The following is a 21,610-nucleotide window of genomic DNA, read 5'->3' as shown; positions in this document are numbered from 1 at the left end:
TTGGCAACATCTAACCTCCCTCCTCGCCATGACTCGATCCCTAATTTCTATTTATCATTTATCTCATTGCTCTGCTACCTTGCTGCATTCATAAAAATTGAACGGTTATCTTGAATAAAACAATCTTGTAAAATGAAGCCTAGCAAGGTCGAGGTGTGCGTTAATGATCAGGCCCATTCAGACCATAACCAGCCATCATCAGACTTTAGCTCGTTTGTAGAAATTTTGCTCGTTTTTACAGCGTTTTAAAATTTCTTCTCGTTTATAATTTTTTTCAGTAAGCAAAAATTTTCAAAATCGGGTGATATTTGACTAGTTTTTAATTATTAGAAAAACATTTAATATCAAAACTTTTCTCTGGGACTTGTAAATTAGAAGGAAAAAAGATGTACAAATGACAATAGGCAGACTTTGACCAGGAACAACGTTAATGTAGGCAGACTTTAACCTCCGGATTTTCATATGCCTTGTTGAATCAATCAAACAATCAATCAAGTTCTTTCGGACAAAGGTTTTAATGCACTAAAAAATCTGTTGTCCGATACTGCAGCTAACGTTTTTCCAAAAATGCAATTAATTTTTGGGCAAACAAATAACTAAATAGCTTTTTTAAATAAAAATCAACGTATTTTTTATTTTATATATATATATATATATATATATATATATCAAACCTCAAAGCAATCAAAAGTAAGAGAAAACTATGCGGTACAAAAATGAAATCCGTTTGAGTTGTCTCAATTGTTGCTGGGTAATAAAAAAAATGAGTATCGTATGTATCTGGGTCTCATTATTCATCCAAATCAACTTTAATTGTCTACTAGCAAATTAGGGCGACCGGTAAGGGAAAAACAACAAACTGATGGATCAAAATGAATATGAGTGTTTTCTAAAGGGTTTTTGATTTGCAAAAACAACAACTAAACTTGACAAATTTTCAGTTTTTCACAGTCAAGAATATAATCATTCAAAACTTCCAACTCTCAAAAAACATTCAATTGAGAAAAAAAATGTAACTTTTACTTTAAATTTACTACAACATTGGCGTTTACTATAAAGGAAGAACCAAGTTAATTCAAAAATATCCAACTTGATTTTTGTGTACCTTAATCATTTGACTGATGGTTTGAATTTTCCGTAGCCTATACAATATGCCGCAAAATTGTGTTATTTTTTTAAAATTATTCAGAATGCTGTTTATGATTTTTTTGTCGTTAATTACCTAACCGAAATAACTTCTTTTTCAATGCTTTCCTTCCCAAAATTAAATTCCGTTTCAATTTTGTTTCCGCTGCTTCTAGAAATTATGCGCGAAATTTTCTGCAGTTTTGGAATCACTCGTTTTTTTCAGAGTCCTTCTGTCACGGTGCTTTTCTTATAGCTGTGTCATCTATATAAAAATTTTGTCATAATGCCGTTGCGTGTTTATGTTTGTTAATATTTGTGTTTGTGTTTATATATATATATATATATATATATATATATATATATATATTTATATAAACACAAATACAAACATTAACAAACATAAACATACATACATACATATATATTTATATATATATATATATATATATATATATATATATATATATATATATAGTTGGTTCCGTTTATCCCACACTATTTTGCCACCATATCCCACAATATAAGGTCTGCTTACATGGATTAGGCAGATTTTGTGAAATTAAACGAATTGGTCCTGTTTATTTGGTATGTGCGAACTTAAACGTGCAAATTTACTCGAGGGGTTTTCTTTAACAAAAAGTTCTTCGGGTTGATAATAGATTCGGTCCTTGTGTCAGTTATCCTGGTTATTTCCGAGTGACATTTTCGCTTCTGGAAATTTGGTTTTTGTTCAAAACGTTTTTTTTGCAGACAAATTTTTACAGAATACTCAAATCTGTTTTCGCTACTTTTTGTGTCAACCTGTTTTTTATGGAGGAACGTGTTCATGGATATTATAAGCTAATTGTTTATGGGCCAAGGATGTTATCGTCTCAGCAAAAATTTGTCCACACTAGTCCACCAATTTTTGAGAGTAGAAATAGTGGAGCAACGGCCAATTTTTTTTTGGTTTTCATTTTTATTTGCTGATTTTTCATTTGAAACGATTAACAACATAAAAAATCTCTAAATCGAAACCTGTAACGGCAAGGTTGCAAAACTATGACTTCCAGATTAAACTGAAATTGGAAATTGAGGTCGAAAACCTTCCAGTCATTATTTCCCGATAAAACACAAAGCTACGCTGTGAATGGTTAAGTCAATGCAATGTTTTCAAATCTTGAAGATTGGAAATATTTTTTTATATTAACTCCAATAGTCACTGTTTTTATCTAAAGCGGATATTCTGTTGCAGCAACTTAAAATACTGCCTGATGTACAAAAGCATAAGAACGTGACATCATTATTGTTTTCATATATTTTGCATAAAAAAACTTGTGGATGCAAATTCTTCGCTTGCGGAAAAAATTGCTAGCTTATAATATCGAAAAACATTTCACTTCAAAACAATGCAAATATGAATTATTTACTCAAACTTGTTCATAAAGTGAAATTGGTTTTTAGCACCACTTTATTAAAATCTGGTCCAAGCTAACGTATAGTTTGTTACAGCTCTGGCGCTTAGTTCTAAAAACGGAGTCGATCCAGTATTGACGTCGCAAGAGATGAGCTCGGAGGAACCCAACACGGTTGCTGTCATGAACCAGGTGGCAAAGTTCCAGCAGGTCAAAACCCCACCCCCATCGTCTTCGGCAACACAAGGGAGATCTAACCCAAATACATCAAGTGCATACTCGCCTTACAAACAGCAGGTCAGTTGAACCCCATCTCCCCAAGCTGCTAGTGGTAGAATATATGAATCTAATATTTTTATCTTACATTTCATCAGGATAATGGCGTTTATTTATTTATAATGGGACATAATTTTAAGAATCGGTCTAATTTCTAATTCATATAATGTTTTTCACACTTTTGTGCAGCACCAAACACATTAGTTTGTTCATATAATACTGGCAAAGATTTGTTCAAAAGTCGAACAGAACCCTTATAATGTAATCGGTGGACTGGAGGGAGTTTCTTGATGAAGAGTTAATAATGAGAAAATGACCCTTAATATCACCTCAACTCCGGGTCCGATAATCATTGAAACAACAGATTTTAGAGTCGAATCTAAGACCGCATTTAGTTGAAAAATTTCACACCTTTCTCTATCAACCTCCAGACTATTCTAACATTTCACGAAATTCAGTTGCAAAATTCGAAATCCTCTTCAGAGGAGCAGTTATACATGCTTTTTGAGAACAGTTTTTGTGGTTACGCAATTTTAACAGAATCAGAACAGTAACAGACCGACAGCGCTTAATCAGAACTCGTACGGATATAACAACACCAACACCATCAATAGCCCGAAAAGTCCCTCCAACGGGGGAGGAGTCGAAGAGGAGCCATTGGTCAAAGTGAGAGAGGCGGCAGCCAATCAGAATGCATTGCAGAGCACACCCCCTCCCAGGGGATTTGCACCAAACAACGCAAACAGTTATGGGGTTAGTTAATATTACGAGGTCAAAATGTAATATAACTTCTCATTAAGTTCAATAAAAATTCTTGTTTCATTTGAATTAGTCGCCAGTTATATAATTTAGCTTGTATGGTTAGCTTGATTGATATTTTTTGAATTTAAATAAAAAATTTGCTAACTTATTATATTGTCGTACTGATAACAAAGTATTAACTTTGTCGGTTTTGGTCCAAATCGACTGCCAAATTTTTCATCAGCTCTTTTCGGATGACTCACTAGTTTGTTCAGCCAGGTGATGGGGCTAAATCATGTAATGGTTGTCATTTTAGTGCTGTCTTATTGGTTTACTAGTTTACCTTCTCTTCTGTCAATAAAATTCTCCGGTCTTTCCCATTATAGCTCCAGACACACAAAATTATGACAAATTATCCCCCTCCCCCATTATGGTACACTTAGGGCGGGGTCTACGTTATAACGTTATAATGACAACTAAGCGGGGGGGGGGGGGCTATAATGGGGAAAGACCCAAATATTCGCGTCAAAAGACTTTTCGAGAAGCCCTCGGTTAATTTACAGAAAACTTACATTGAATTGCATTTGAACCAAACTTGGAACTTAGGATGATGAAGGCGATGACGCAATAGTTGTTCATGGAACTGAAGATGAAGATGAAGTTGATGAGAATAATCAGGTATGAACAAAGTTGTGAATAGCAAACTTTTTAGTTAGAATGGTCTCCTGAGTTGAGTTATTAATCTTTCCTCCTTTGAAAATTGAGATTGTGAGTGAGTGGTGATTGGTTGGCCGAAGTATAGACTAGTTTTAGATGCTGAAAAACTTGTGTTGTCATTGCGGTTTAGTTAGCGACAGAGAGGCATACGTTTCAATCAAGATCAAAAATGAGAAAAAATGAACTGTTCAGTATTTTTTATCGGTTAACAACAACTTCGGCTGCCTGAAACACCTGCTGTACTTTTTGCACCTGCAATTGTTATGACTGATTACTATTTCTTTTCCCGAGTGAGATTTTAGTTATATTTTATTGTCTATTCATGTCCTAGTTCATTCTGTTCCTTTCTTTTGATTGTCCGTGATTACTCATTTATTTTTGTGATACAAAATGCTACTGTTATACTGTTATACCATTAGGTATAATATTACAACTTGATGTTCATTTAATTGGATGAGGGTTAGTTCAATTACTATTGGGTAAAGGTACCCATTTTTTTTATGCCGGGTTCGATTTCATGTATCTCAATAATTGCCTACAACAGACCTAGTAAGAAAAGCTTCGACTTGACTTGAATCTAAAGTTCAAAACAATTTGTATCGCCAATTTGCCAAGTCAAGTAGAATTTACTCATAAACGTTCAAATTCAGTTTCTCAAATCCGTTTTTGGATATCATTTCATGAAGAAACTTTAACTTTGTAATCCAACAATATTATTTTCTTGTAAATCGAATCAGTCAATTGGGATGATAAGTCAATGATAAGTAAAAGCTATATCAAGATTGTACTGATTAGCTGTTAAATATTATTTTCTTTAACAACGGGAGCAAAAACGATTCACGGTTATTTTACATTTTCACATCTCTTCTTGTCTGTTTTTCCAGCACTACTCTCCTTCGCACAGTGGTGGCGGGCGCGGCTTTCAAAACACAAACTACCACCACCCCAATACTGCTTCCCCTGCCTCCCCACTCCACAGCTACCCCTCCCCTCCCAAACCTCTATGCCAAAGGCAGAGATAACTTTCGAAGTCAAAATGTTCTTTCTTTAAAAATGAGAAATTATTGGTACAAAATGATTCATAGCAAAGCTGAGAACTATTTTGCCTGTAGATTTCAGTTACGAAAAATCGGCTCACGCAAAATTACAAAGTTTTCGTCCACAATTGATGTATAAAGAAGTCCACGCGATAAAAAAAGCGAAAACAAATATAGCCGAATTATGACGTAAAACCTCCGAATTTCAAATTATCATCAAACACTGGATGATATTTTTTGTTCCGACCCCCACTTTAGTTGGGAGGGATGAACTATATACTCAATTGGGATTTTGTTCAGACAATTTTGGCCGATCGGTATATTCATCGTAGATTTGCGAGTGGTATCATTAAAAAGCACGTACATCCTAGAAAACGGAATAAAAAAAAGATTTTTTCGAGTTTTGTTTTTTTTCAGGGAGTCATCGAGGTTTAAATTTTCGTGAAGATTCGACTATTTTTATTCACAAGTACCGTAATTTTTGCTAAATTTTGGCTCAATTTTGCTAATATAATTTAAAATAAGTTAAAATTTTAACGGTAGAGTGTTATTCTTACCGTTAGAGATAGAAGAAAGTTGCTGAATTGTTTGATTGGAAATTTTTTGGCCAAATTGTTCGATAGGAAATTTTTCGGCCAATTTTTTGGCTAAAATTTTGACAAAATTGTCAAAATTCAGATATTTTTCATCAAAAATAGCACAAAATATGCTTCTTTTGGTACACTTTGTTTAGGTTTGTCGAAATTGGAGACCTACAAACCGATAATGCAATCATCGTAAACTCCAAAAGAGAGCTAGTTGAAATCTGGCGCCCTATAAAATTATTTTCGAAAAAAAAGTTTTCCTTATTTTTTCAAATTTTACTTGATAATTATACAAAATGCATCTTTCGTTTTTTGTTTTGATTTTCAAGATATTCCTTTTAACAATTGATCTCCTTCGCAGACATTTGGATTATTTTGGTTGTTTGTTAGGCGCGCAGCAAAATCCAGGGTAGTTTTGATATCATCAGGGATTCTTTCAATCAGACCTTTTTTAGTTTTGTTTTGGTGCTGCCTTTTTTGAAAAATCTTCTGCTCTTAAAATTTTTTTAATGTTAATTACTGACAAAATTTGCAATTCACGTCTCCTTCAATGATAGCTCCCGTTTACGTAAAAAGATGCCAAATGTAGAGATATTATGTTTCCAGAGAACCTAATGAATTTTATGTATTTGAATTGTATCTTAGGTCTCTTATAACATGGAATATATTTGTTTTTAGAAATTTTCAGTGATTTTCTGAACTTCTCAATTTTTTTCCTATTACTGTCGATTGTTAGCTTATTCTCCGTAAAAAACGGATAAAATTTGCTTTTCTTTAAGATACAAACTAATCTTTGTGAGGTTTTTTTTAAAAAAAATTGGCTTCCTGGTTTTTTTTTACTGCGAGTTTTCATATAAATACTTGTGATTTTTGAACATAATTGCCCAATCCTGCTCTTCTTTTTGTTTCTCTGTTGATTATCACAGTGTTTAACAACCTAAATGAGGAAGGCATGACAAAAATCTTAATTAAATACTCGTATTGTTTTCGTAACTTACGGCTACGATGCCGTTCTCTTGCAGAATTTGGTTTAGTTTTTTTTTTAATTTTTTCCCTGTATTTGTTGTTAGTTTTTGTTGTCGTATGCCAAAGGTTGGGTAATAGAAGTCTCAATGTCCAAGTATATATTTATAAATGAACTTAACAACTGATATTATTATATAGCTAATTGTTTATTGACTTTCAAAATAATTTTTTTCAAAAAAAAAAGCAAACGTATGCTTCAACTTATACTTTTTTTTCTGATTTTTGTCTTTTTTTTGTATTTTACATGTTTGTATCCTTTTCGTAATTTTCAATATTGAGAGATCTCGTTATTTTTTTGTGTTGAAACGGACAATATTTTTTCTGTCTCTCAAACCTTTTGACTGATATCTTTAGGAGTTAGACAATTTGCTTCAAAACAATTTTGTGAGTTTTAGATACTTTTCAATTTTGGGTGGTACTTTTTGTCGACATTTTGAGGTAATCCTTTTACAAAAAGATTTTATGATGTTCGAAAGAGACGCAAGTGAAGATTTAATTAGCAAAATAAATTTAAGTTGCAAAGTAAACTGTCTAATCTTTTAGTCCAAAGCATATGTTGGTCATTAATTTTGAAAATATTTGCCTATGAAAAAAACAGTGGATTTTTGAGCTTAGCAATCTTATTTCTGTTTGTTTCGTACAATCTCTATAGACAAGTCACATACCTTATCTACTGAACTAAATTTTGCTACTTATAACTGCGTTGTCTTCTTCAAATGGTCTCTATTCTTAATTTCATAAAATATTTGTAATTTTTGCATATTCTGCCATTTTTGAAGGTGTGTGTTTTTTACAGTATTACAATAATGGGCGGTCCACTGTTCATTTGCCAAAGAAAACGCAATTAAAATTTGTCTTTGTTTTTGTCTAGTCGCGTTGTCAATGTCCTTAGTGAACAACCTAATGTTTCGACTGGGACATTTTTTTTTGAAAATTTTCAATTTTCCCTTTTTGCCTGTTTTGTAGATTGGGTCGTATGACATATCCTGGATAATGAAAGGTCTCCCTGACTTCCTATTGAGAAATAAATGAATCTCTCAATGATTTCAGTTGCTGCTTGATGTTTCTAATCAGTTTGACCTCAGTTCTTTTTTAAAAAAGCATAGTTTTTTAAACGTTTTTTTAAACTTTGCTGTTTTGCTCATGTCATGTCGAATTGTTACCAAGCGGCATTGAGGAAAAGTCCCATATTTTTTCTAATGAAATACAGGTAAATTTTTTAAAATAAAAGTTTCCTCTGATGTCGTCTAAGGCCCTCTAAGGTAGATTGCTTTACTCTTTTAGTAAATTTGTTGAACAATATGATTTTTTTTAAATCTCTTCCTCATTTGGTGGACAATTAAGTGAAAAATATTCATGCGTGGGGTCAGAACTTTATGTTCAAACGCACATCAATGAGCCTCCTTATTTGTAAACTTGACAAATATCCCCGGTACGTCTGTAGGAAACAACTGAATGATTACTCTGTTTGAATAATTCACAATCAAATTATTTGATAAACCTAACAAGGGTTAATGAATTGTGGCATGGATTTATTTCTGGTATTTTTTTCTTTTTATAATTGTAACTTAGTGTTAACTGACAAGGTGAATGAAATTGATAAAATGATTCAAAATAAACCAGATAATTGATTTCCTAATTAGCATTGAAAGCTACTGAATGGCCGTTAATAAACTTCTTCTGATTAAGATTCAGTCTAGACCTGCAGACGTTTTACGATTAGGTTGTCCCTTGAGTTCATAACACCACATTGTCAATATCATTGTCAACAGGTCTATTTTGGATCTTGATCAAAGCAGGTTCACATTTACAAGTTTTCTTCATAAATTACATATATAATAAGCAGATCTTAATGATATGATCAGCAAGAAGAGACTCTCATTTTTTTCTAAATGCTAATTTTTGCTCAACGGACCAACAAATGGGGAAGATATTTCGAAATAATGACTTTTTCAAACTATTACCATGGTTTTTGGGTATATTAATAAAAGAATAAAAGTAAATTCACTTGATAAATATAGAGGCAACATCAAAATGGAGATATTTTATATTTAATGGAACTATTTTTCACTTTAAAAATGATGCTTTTTTAGAATAAGTGGAAAAATTTGACCGATAAAAGTGATAATAGACAGATAGGAGTTTTGTTTGGCTTGAATGGTGAAAACAAAAGTTGTGGCACTTTTTATGATTGTCGCACCTGAAGCAACAAAAACGCCTTGTCTCACATATCAGATTTGAATTATTGTTCAGACCCCTCTTAAGGGGGAGGAACTATATACTCAACTGGTTTTCTTTTTGTTCAGACAAGTTTTGACGATCGATATTTCCGTCGTAGAGAGTAGTTGTGAGTAGTATCATTTAAAACCCATCTTACGTAAATATGGAATTAAGACGATTTTTTAAATTTTGTTTTCTAGAGAAATTTACCGAGTTTTATATTTTTGTGAGTTTTGAGATTGTTTTGCTTTATTTTTATTCACATTTCCCAAAAATTCTCTCTAAAATTTAGTCAAATTTAGTAAATTCTGCTAAATATGTTAACAACAGTGCTGTTGTTTTAATTTTCAAAGACAAAATGTGTTTTTGGCTGTTTTGATTAATTTCTTGGCTAAATTTTTTGGTAAAGGTTTCAAAATTAAGACTTTTTCATCAAAAATTGCCCAAAATAGGCTTCATTAGTCCACTTGAATTAAATTTAAAAAGTGCACACCCAAAATCAACTAGCCCAAATCTTCTTTATTTCCAAGGGGGCTTGTCCTACTTCCACTTACATTGAGAGTGCACTGGAATTAAGGTTTGGCCGTTTTTTGCTAATTTATCCCTATGTTTATCTATGATGCAGCATTTATTTTTGATTTTTTGACTAACAAATTACCTATATCTATAACACTTTTAACAATTAAGTGTTCTTAGTTGACAAACAGCAATATCAAGGCCAGTTGTTGCTCAGTCTTGGACTGTTACAATCCAAAACAATTCTGATTGTAATCAGTCGGTCTTTTTTTTAAAAAAAAAAATTAAGGTTTTTATGTTAATTAAGGAACAGAACAATTCAAATCAAAGCTCACTGGTGATATGTCCAAGTGGATTCCTAAGCAGTACCAAAATAAAGTATCTAGTTTTTAACTCAAAATCGTATATTCGTTTTGACTTTAAAAAATTTCCGTTTTTTAAATAGACAATGGCTTTTTGAACTTTGCCACTATTTTTCTCTTAATTTGGTCAATTTGTGGCTGAGTTTCAGCAAAGAAAGAATGCTTATTCTTTCTACAGAATTAAAGTGGAATATCTATTGCGTTTTTAAGCTTTAAGTTTTGATTTTCGGACCATGATACTACAAAATTAAAAAAAAATTTCTGACTTTTGGATTCTGACTATTTTTCACACATTTTTCTCGTTTTTCTCACATTGTGACAAAATTGACAGTCCACATAACACATTATTGACGTTAGAAACCAGACACAGGTACATAATTTTGATTTAACGGCTTCGACACCACTTTCTCGAATAAATTAATCGAATTCTTTTTAACTTTTGTCTTGAAATGTCGTTTGCACTTTGTCATTTAGTCGCATGAAATATCCTGGAGAATGACAGGTCTCACTGTCTTTTTATGGAGGATTAGATGAGCTTATATTCTGATTTGGTAGCTAATGGCTTTCATGAGTTTGAAAACAATTGTTTAAAAAACACTTACTATTTTCACTTTTTGTTTTTTTGGTGTGCTTTTGTTAACACATCTCGTTAATTAGGGACCACATATGACAAAATTGGCTTTGAGAGAATGTGGAAGTCTACAAAATCTAAAGTTTTAGAGAATTTGTTATTACTTTAGGGCTTTGACAAGGGTTTTTCGCAAAAAAAAGTAAATTAATTTTTTATTTTTGTTTATTTGAAGTTCTTTTTTTTAGAACTTAAGACATATTGTGAACAATTACAGGGCGCAGGGGCCTCTTTTGGGAGAAAGAACGGAGCTATTTTTTTCTTTCATTATATTGCTAATGGTTTTTGAGACTTTATTAAAAAAATTGTTTTCCAAAAAAAAAGAAAAATTTCACATTCCTCACTTTTTCTATTTTTTGTCAACATTTTACCTGTTCTTATTAATGAGAGCTCACGTACCACAATATTGGCATTCGATGAAGGCATAAGCAAACATTTTTTGAGGGAAAAAATACGGCTTTACGGTTTCGACAGCGTTTTCTCGCAATTTTCAAATGCATTTTTGTTTGTTGTCTCTATGTTGATATATAATGGTTTTCATTACTTTGAATTTAACTGTTTTTCAAAATTTTTGCGGGTTTATTAGCTTTGTTTTTTTTGTATAATTGTAACCGAGTCTTTTTTGGAGTGAATCCAAGTCTTTCTCGTAAAGTTATTTTGTTCAGTTTCAGTTTTAACTGACTCTATCTTGACTTTGTTAGCAAATTATTTAAAAAAAACATTTGGACATAAAGTTTTGGATGTAGCTTATGCTTGTTGCTGTTGTTTGATTTTGTTGTTCGTTTCTGCTTGCTCTTTTCAAAATGGCAGATCTCATCAACCTAATGCGGCCGTTTTTTACTCTACTGAAGTTTTTGCGTTGGAGGCGATATTTTTGTTCATACACCATTTTTTTTAAAAAATAACTGTGAACTATTGCTGGTTTTCTCTCTGCTCCTCATTTGGTAGACAATTATGCCATAACTGTGTGGATGAGTGGGATCAGATTTTTATGTGCGATCGCACATTACCGAGCCTCCTTGTTGTTGCCTGAATTTCTCTTTAAGACATGCAAGTCGCTATGCCATTGTACCTTAATATTTCAGTTGCTGATTTGCACTGCAATTTTAGAATAATAAAAATGAGTTGCATTTGCAATGTAATTACTCTAAGAGATTTATACCCGACCACATAGTGTAAAAATCGGATGAATTTGAACTTTTAATGACAGTGTTCAATAATCTTGGCACCACGCATTTTCTCAATTTTCTCGTAGCGCAAGACCACAAGTGCTCAAGATCGTTTTTGAACAAACTGTTTTTGAATTCCAATCCAAATATCATATAAAAGCAGGTTCAAAAATGAAGTCTTGGTGGGTGAAAGTAGAAAATTCAAACTAATATTTAATACACAGTATAATTGTTAAAGTCTAATTTCATGGCATTTGTTTAAAAAAAACACATACTAACTTCGCTTTTTTGTTTTTTTTGTGTGTTTTTTGTTACCTAGTCTCGTTAATTAAAGATAACTTATGACATTACTGGCTTCGACACGGGTTTCTCGCAAACAAAAATTAATTTTTGATTTTTGTCATTATTTGGCCTTGTTTTGTAAACGTAAGACATGTTCTGCATAATTACGGATCTCAAGGGGTTTTTAATTTACTGCAAAATAAATCAGCTGTCATTGCAACGGTTTGAATTTTTTTGTTTGTTATTTTCAAACATAAAAATAATCATATGCAGCGAAAAACGGTTGTTTAACCGACTTTTTGGTAAAAAAAAATGAAATGGTTCACTAATCGAAAACGTCGGAAATTTATACAGAACTTCGGTAAATCGGAGTATTTGCAAAACTTGTATCAGTAGATAACAAAATCTGTCTCCAAATAACACAACAAAAATTTAAAATTCTAATATTCAAAACTCAATTATGAGATTTGAATTCCCAGATTCTAGGCAATTAGAACTCTGGCGCGTCAGATAAAAAAATGTTCCGGTTCCAGATGGTTTGATCGTGGGACGTTTTTTTCTCTCAAAAATTTTTATCTTTATTGACCGAGTATACGTTTACTGACTTCAACATTTTTTTTGAACCACTGATCAATCGCTATCCGATTAATTTTGCACTCCAGTATTTTTGCCATTATCAGAAACTGAAACTTTTCAGTACTTTCAATAAAGAATTTAACCGTTGCCTATTTTGATAATTGCGCCTCTGCAATTTTAAAAAAAATAATGTGAATTTTTCTGACGAGCGACGACAATTATTTCAATTTGTGCTCTAATCATGAGATCACATATACTAATGATTTTTACGTACAAGTTACGGTCGGTATCTTGTTGAAACCGATTTGTTTCGAACATGTTTTTTAGTCGTAATCTCGATTGTTATTATTTCGCTGCTAAAAAACACTATGTCACTGCGAAGAAACTAGTTTACGGATGTACGCGTTTGTCCAAAAATACTGGAAAGCATTTCAATCGAATACTGGAAAACTTCCACAAAAATCAGGACAAAAAGATCAAAAGAGACCTAATGGAGACTCCCACAAAAAGCAGCAGCAAAGAAAATCCTCCCGGTTATTGAAGATTTTTCTTGTGAATCTTCGTACAACCAAACAAAAAATGAATCTGGATTAATGAGATATATATTTCCCGATCAAAGAAACTACTGAAAAGGAGACAGATCAAGGCAGGTGAAATTGGAGAAATCTGGAAAAATCGTATCAATTGATAAGGAGTAAACACGATACAACCAGACAACCAAATAAACTTAGAATCCGGGTCCGAGAAATCTAGCCTTAACCGAGAAATCCAACTGTTGCCGGATAGAACTTTGTACAGACCTTATTGTTCTACGGGTTTGGAAAAGAAGCACAATCTGACAAATTAAGAAGAACGTATCACAAACTAAAAAAGAACTCAAGAAACATTGGAATGCAACAAACCTGAACAAAAAAGAAGAAATCCTTCGAAAGCAAGAACCTAAAGCTGAATACCGGGACAAAAACAATTCTTGGAACAATAACTGATACACCTGCGGTGATAAATGCGACAACGGACACAGACGACTATTAAGTCTGTGATAAAATATACTTAAAATGCAAAAATACTGGAAATTTTAAAAATAGGCAGAACTAAGTGAAATGACAACAATGAGTTCCAAAAAAAATACTAAATCCCAAAAATTTTAAGCAGAATGGAGGGACCCAAAAACCACACAACGAAGCAAATCTTACCACCTATTAAAGTTTTGGAGAAAAAACAAAACTATCTACAAAAGGAGAAGTGGACAAGATTATTGTCATGAACAGAAAAAAAACTTTTCGACAACAAGACGGGCTCAATTGCCAAAAGAAAAAACTAAAGACAGAGTAACAACCGTAGGCCTCGTTTTATGATAAGATATGGTTGAAGTTTGAGAAACAGCCAAAAATTATAAAGTTGTCATTCGGACAGAGAGTTTTTTCAAAAACCAAAAGTCTCTTGGACTGCTAAGTTGAGCCATAGTACCTATTTGAGACTCGGATAAAACTGCTGCCAAAATGAACCCAACAATTGGTTGTTTGACCGATTATTTTTTTTTACTTTCATTTGAACTTGACTACGTCATAAGGCAATATTGAAATCATTAAAACATAGCTTATCAGGTCTGCCCTACTTAAACTTTTATCGTGTAAGATCTGATACGATACTTGTCAGACCTTATAAGATAACAATTCATCAAAACTGAACTATTATCTTATAAAATTGGATAAGATACCTATTAGATGTTATAGATACCAATTCAGCAAAATTGAATTTTTATCTTATAAGATCTGATAAGTATCTTAACAGATCTTACACGATAAAAAATCCTGTGGGGCAGAATTTTTATCGTGTAAGGCCAGATCAGATTTTACACGATAAAAATTTTTGATTAGCATTTTATCAGATCTTACCCAAAAATACCATAATCACCGGGGGTTTTTAAAGTTGTCATCGGACATAGAATTTGTAGTTTTCAGCAATAATCTCGGCGTTTCAAACCCCGCTAAGTTGCCAAAACTTGTTTTTTTTTTTATTTTCAAAGATTGCTTTTACAATTTTCTGTAAGTTTATCAAAGTATTACAAACCCCATCACAAAAAGAAGATAGCATTAGGTTAACTCCACACAAAATAAAAGATTTTTTACATAAACAGTTTATCTTATAAAGAAAAATTTGGAAATTGGTCGTTAATAATATCGCAAAGCATCAAGGATGCATCATGTCGGGAAAAGTTTGGACAATTTGAAATGCGTTGAAATTTGGTGGCTCTGCACCAAACAGGGAACTCGTAAATAACCCAATTTGAAATAACTTAATCTCGAAGGCATTTTAGTATTTGCAGTTTGGTGATTGCATCGAACTGCATCGTTACTTTTATACTGACTGATGAATATATACAGACCTTTAAAGGTCATAGTCGTCATTCTCGCCAAAAAGCTGGAACAAAAGGTGGGTATAATGCCACAACTACTTTATGATAGTTGAATCTAAAGGAACTAGTAATGTTATCTCTGCCTGTAAAAGGGTTTCAACAACTCTTTCGAGGATCCAGACCCTCCTCAATCAAGCCCAGGTGATGAATCTCACCTGCAAGGTCCAAAATCACCTGTAAGCAAGTCTCCGGTGTTGGGCCGAAAACAAAATCAGAACAACAATGTAATTGGTGGTGGAATAACTAGTACTAACCAGGGTAGTTATAATTCGAGCGGCCAGGCATCGCCGGGAGTTCCACGTCAATTTGCCGATGAGGAAGTCAGAGATGTGGTAAGTTTCGTAAATCCAATATCCGCTAATCTTCATCAACCCATGACTGTTAATAACTATTATTTGCTAATTGAAAATATTTAAGTTTATATTCTTGCTCATATTTCTCTTGAACAAGTGAGTTACTTTTATAATTAAGTTCTAAGTTTGAATTGCTAGAGCAGATACTGTCTTAAAATTCGCTTAAAGTTTGCTTGAGATTTTATTTTACATTTCTAGGAAATTTTAACAACTTCAGAATATTTATTTTTCATATAGGGAACAGTTGCTTACTTTTAACGTATCAGTTGTTCCGTTTCACAATTTTTCTTAAAAAACTCATCACATAGGTAAACGTTTTCTGCACTGAAGGAGTTTCCTGAAAAGACGTCATTTCTTAATTTAGGAACAACTATTGACAAACAAAAATTTCTGCTGGTAATATATCAGATTTCTCTGATAGATCTCTTAAACTTTCAGATTTTTATGTGGCATACATCAGTTCTCTAAATTATATGCCCAGTTATTTCCTATATTGATTCGACGGTTCAGATTTTGAAACATTAATGCACTAATTTTTAATCGTGAGAGTACTAAGGATCTGAATAGCACTAAGCTAATCGCGCTTCAAGAGATATTTGGTGAAGACGTAAGATATATCGATCTAATTGCCTTAGCCACTTTTGAGACAAAATTCTTAAGATGACTTTGAATACTTCAATTAGATCAAGTCACAATTCCTAAGTATCTGTAGTGCTCTTTTGCTTTTAATTTCTCCATTGATAAAAAATTTGCCAAAATCATGGTTTTCTCTACATAACAACACTAAATCAGTTATGTCACTAATCCTAGTCAGCTTGTTTTCTTTGAGGTTTTTTTATTGTTCAAAGCAGAACATCGAGAAAACATCTCTTTAGTTCGCCAGTGTTTACTTTTGAAATGGAAATTTGTTTTGAGTAATTTTGAATAATTTTTCGTATTTTCCTAAAAGTCATTGATATAGAGAAAAAAAAGATCGAGAAGCCAGAAGTGGCGTTTTCACATATAGCCTTCACTTTGCAACGAAAAACTAATAATTTCTACAGCGGTATCGGCCTTTCCATTGTTTCCATACTGTATGATTTCAGTTATTTGTAGAACAGCATCTGTGGAATTCTCTCTTTTTGTGGACTGGACTATCAAATCCTATTTTTCGTCTTTCTGGGAAAATGTTTTCGATTGTTCGAATTATAAATTGTTTCCTATCAAAAACGTTTACAGCTTTAATAGCCCTGGCACTAGAGTTTTCAGGTTTTGGGGGCCTTGTTATCATCAGTTGAATTAATGGCCTCGTAGAATTCCATTAGCACCAAATCCACGGGAATTAAGTTTTCCACTTAACATCAGAAGCAGAAAAAAACCTGACTCCCAGTTCGATAATATTGTATTACCCTGACAAACGAAATATTATGGTTAAACTTTTTCGAAAATGCTTTTCTTTATTCGCAAATAGTTTTGCCATCTTTTTTATTAAAAAAGATAGAAACTTTTTCCCGTAAAAGACTTTTTAACAAAATTTTGGCCTTACCTAATTCTGAGTAGATAACGGTAATATTGTTTGCTTAGGTAAACGTGCGCTTTTTAGTTTCCTAACTAAAAACTGCTTCAATATATATAATGTTTACTCAGATCTTCAGAATAGTTACTCTTCTAAAGGCTGAAAAATTTATGTTGGCCTGAATTTTAAAAAAAGATATTCCCTTTTTTTCAAACCTTTTTATATCTGTTTTTTTATATGGCGTAACAAACCTTTAGCGTGGCACTCAAAGTTTTAAATAGTTGGCACAAAATTTGGTCAGAAAATTTTTGTTGTTGCACTGTTAAAATGAACTCCAATCTGGATTTTCTTAGATCTAGACAAAAATCTGTTTCGTTAATTTTTTTCTAATCCCAATTATGAAGTTGTATTGCTTGGATCTGAATTTTATCGAAAGAAATAACCTGAAAAGATTTATCAAACGCTTAATTTCATTAGTTGCCGAAAAAAAACAACGTTGTTTGTTTGATTTCCTATTAAGAAAGCACGCCAATTATTTTAACACTTGTTTGGCAGCACAAGTCTGCTAATTTAACTTTCTTACCAATTGAGGCCCAAAATTAATGAAAACTCAACTGAACGGTTACTCATATTTACCGATAATACTAAGTTATAATAGTCAGGAATGGGTTTTACTGTAATAGTATATCAAAGAAATTTGATTAATACATTATTATATAAAAATTACATTCGTGTCTTTTCATTGTTTCGATGCGTTTGTTTTGGGAATACAAATAGCGACTGGCTCCCGTTTTTGATGACTGTGTCTTCAAATATAATTTGTTTTTTGAATTTTAAAAAGTGTTACGAATATCTTCGTTTTCTTTTCTTCTAATTTTTGAGTCTTCTCGTTGGAGTTAAAATTAATTGCGTTGCCTCTACAAATTCAAAGGAAACTGTACCTTGCTGTTCAGGCATCGTTTGTTCAAGAGACAGGTTTCGTATCCCTATTTTCCTTGCAATCTTTTAAAAACTCTGATTCTTGCATGCATGAGAAATCAAGACCCGGATTTGTATGACCACTAAATATGGAAACGGTTTAACGGCAAATATTAAGTAAGTTTTTCGGCGAAAAACCTCTATCAGATTACATTTTCCCAATTGAAATCCTCACCATTTCTGGTAATTATGCTGCTGCGTTAACTGCCGTTTTTTGTTCACTAATGCTGTTGAAACCCGCATTAAATAAATTAAAAATCAAGCCGAATGTTATATTTTTGGTAGGCCGCAAAAGAAAAAATGCAGCGGAAGAATAAGAATTAATCCCAGCATCAAATGAATTTTAATATTGTTATATGTTTTTTGTATGTGCTATCTGAAATTATTAGTTAATTCCACTAATTCGTTTTAGTCTTGGAAAAAACTTTATTCAACTTCTTCCTAAAGACTGCACAAATTTTGAACGCTTTGCTCGGTTATATGTTCGAGGTAACTGTTCAGGTAACTGTTCTGAACCCATAATTAACCAATTTGGGACTAACTTTTAATTATCATTGGACTGTTATAAGAGTTCGCGATTGATTCAAATTGGAATTGTTGTTTCATTCTTTCAATAGTTCTCTATGCTTGTCTTTTGTTTAGCTGATTTTTAGTTCATATTTTCATTTTTGCCTCATTTCTTTTCTTCAAGCCTTCTTCTTCTCTGTTTGTAGGTTTTGACAATGCGTTAGTTGTTGGTTGGTTTCTAGTTTTACACAGCCTTTTGCATTTACCAACTGTTTTGCTCTTCGAACTTTTCTATTTGTTGTATCAGCTATGATTTTACACCTAACATATTTTGGAAGAGAGCAATAAAGTTGTGTAATTCAGCAATCAAAAATGAGTTTTTAAAATTAGCTGCATCTGTTCGAAAGGGACCTTTGCAGTTAACGGCGACCAGATCTTTGTTTTTTATAGAATTCAAAATATTTTTTCTATAGTTATATTTAAGCAATAACGTGGTTTTTAGAGAATAAGTGAAAATCATCTGAAAAACTTTTAAAATAGTTTTTGGGGTGATAATAGTGAATAAGAAACTACCTGATAATGTTGGAGGTTTTTTTAAGCAAGATTTTCAAAAATAGTTGTTGTCTCCATTTTTGTTTATAAGAACTGATTTTTATGTGAACAGATGAAAAACAGTTTTCAACTTTACATAGATGAGATAAGACAAATGCTTATTTGATGTGGGTAATTAAATTTTACACATAAAATTTTTTCAAATGGTTCATGAATTCTGCTCCTCGAAGTTTTGATATAGGGACACGGTGATTTTACATTTTTGGAAATTGAGCGCTCCGAATGCTTTGATTTGAAAAAAAGCGAACTTTTCATCTATTGTAAAATGTACTCTATGCGTAGAGAACACGTTTCTAGTAATGAAAATTCAGTAAGATAATGTTAAGTTCAGTCTTTTTTTATCGGAGAGTTACTGTTTTACACGTGTTATTTGGACGAAGTCAAGTTCCCACTTTTTTGGCGGGAAGAGTTTCAAGTTTTGTAATATTGGCTTTGGCCTTCTTGAATTGATGCATCATCAACAGGCTCCGGGGAGAGGAAACCCATAAATTAAACCAAAGAAGGGGAGAACGATGTAACCAAGAGACCAGAGGGTAGCTCGCGTTGCCTAGATTTCCGTTCCGAGAAAAAAAGTGAGCAAAAAAACGGCTAATCAGCCACAACACGTGCAAGACCGGCAACGGGGCGGACGTACGTACCGTAAGCCGTTTTTACCTTGACAACGCGTACAGATCCACCTTTTCCAGGCGGCGTTTCGACAATTCGTCCCAGAGGCCATATCCCACGGGGAGTGAGGTCTTTGAGGATCCACACCAGGTCATTGACTTTCAACAAATCACCCTGTTCGGACCATTTGCTTCGCTTCGTTAAAGAGGGAAGGTAGCCTTTAACTAGGCGTCTCCAGACGTGGTTCATAAGCTGCTGCACGTTCTTCCACGACTTGAAGGATGCTGGCATGGTTGACGAAAAGTCTCCTGGTGGCAGTGAATTGTAAGGTCTCTGCACCAGAAAATGATTTGGGCTGATGGGTTTTTCATTGTCTGGTACGTCAGCCACATGTGTAAGTGGTCGAGAGTTCAGCATGCTTTCGGTCTCAACCATTATGGCGTGGAAGACATCTGATGTAAGCCTCTTGCTCTCTAGAATGATCAAAATGATCCGTTTAGCATTTTTGATCAACCGTTCCCACGCACCACCAAAATGTGGTCCATATGGTGGGTTAAATTTCCAAACTGTGTTCTCTAAGAAGTTCAGAGGCAATGCGTTGATTGTCGAGACTACGGACGCATCGCTTCAACTCTTCGTTTGTCCCGACAAATGTTTTGTCGTTGTCACTCAAAATAAGTTTTGGTTGACATCTTCGTGATGCAAAACGTCGGAGGGCGTTGAGAAAAGTGTCCGTGTTTTAATCAGGGCATGACTCAAGATTTGCGGCACTTGTGACCATGCATGTGAAAAATGAGGCCGTAGTACTTGGTTTGCCTTTGGTGTCTTCGATATAGAAAGGTCCGAAGAAATCAATTCCTGTATTAGCAAATGGGAATTGCGAGAGAGTATCAGGAAACCTGCACACTGGTAGTGGCGCCATTAATGGCTGGATATTTTGGGCATCAAAACGGCGGCACAAAAAACATCGAAACCGGATGCTTAACAATGTTTTCCTGAGTCCGATAACGACGTATCTCTGTTGAACAAAAGCTTTGACGGCCTCGGTACCTTAGTGTATAAAAATTTGATGCGCATGCTCAAGATACAGGCGTGTTATTGAGTCTTTGGCATGAAGAATTATTGGTAATTTAGCTAATTGTAACTTTTCAGGAGCAAATTGTAGTCGGCCTTGTGATCTAAATATTCCGTTTTTGTCTAAGTACGGACTTAGGGATCGAATCTTGCATTTAGAGTCTAGTTTACGTCCGCTTCTTAGCGAGTGAATAGCTGAATGGAAAACTTTTTCCTGTGAAATTCGAATTAAGTGACTGTGTGCTTGGTTGATGTCGTCTTCAGTGTACTGGTCTTTGTTATTTCGTTTTTTTTAGTTCTGAAGAGCAGGTTGTAAATAGTTGCGAGTGTTAACAGCAGTTTTGTCCAAGATCGAAAATGGGTTGGGTCAATGACTGGTTCATTCGGTTTTGATGTACTCGTTGTGTGAACAGAAACTATTTTGTGTACGGAGTTCCAGTCGGAGTAATGTTTATTTAGGAAATCAGGAGCCTGTAACCATTTAGAACATAATTCTTCTGGTTCTAGGCCACGTGTTCCATGGTCTGCAGGATTTTGATTTGTTGGTATATAATGCCATTGATTGGATTGTGAAGATTCGTGTTTTTCTCGGATTCTGTTGGCAACGAACAATTTCTGTTTCTTCTTAGAAGCAATCCAATCCAGAACAACTCGACTCTCTGTCCAAAAATGTGTATCGTGTATCTTCAGTTTTGTCTCTTTTTGAACTGTTTTCAGTAGTCGTATCCCGATTATTGCGGCCTCAAGCTCAAGTTTTGGAACGCTCAACAATTTTAAAGTCGTTACTTTGCATTTACTGATTTTGAAGCTGGTTTCTGTTTGTTTGGTGTTATCGTCATAACTTCGTAGATAAATTATTGCTGCCATAGCACAAGTAGACGCATCAATAAAGACGTGCAATTGATGTTCAATT

At 33.5% G+C, this 21,610-nt stretch overlaps 1 protein-coding gene across 3 annotated transcripts in view; it reads left to right on the top strand.

Moving 5' to 3' along the window:
- Window positions 1-21,610, top strand: part of LOC142341729 (filamin-A-like) — a 191,871-nt gene that overhangs the window by 33,183 nt on the left and 137,078 nt on the right. For all 3 annotated transcript variants that reach the window (XM_075392899.1, XM_075392897.1, XM_075392898.1), the window contains exons 8-9: window positions 2,620-2,819; window positions 3,339-3,551. In XM_075392899.1, the coding sequence (XP_075249014.1) occupies window positions 2,620-2,819; window positions 3,339-3,551 (413 nt within the window). The remainder of the gene's footprint in view (window positions 1-2,619; window positions 2,820-3,338; window positions 3,552-21,610) is intronic.

Source organism: Convolutriloba macropyga, chromosome 6, assembly GCF_964194025.1.
Source record: "Convolutriloba macropyga chromosome 6, txConMacr16.3, whole genome shotgun sequence".
Taxonomy (NCBI): domain Eukaryota; kingdom Metazoa; phylum Xenacoelomorpha; order Acoela; family Convolutidae; genus Convolutriloba; species Convolutriloba macropyga.
This window is presented reverse-complemented; position numbering and strand designations above follow the sequence as displayed.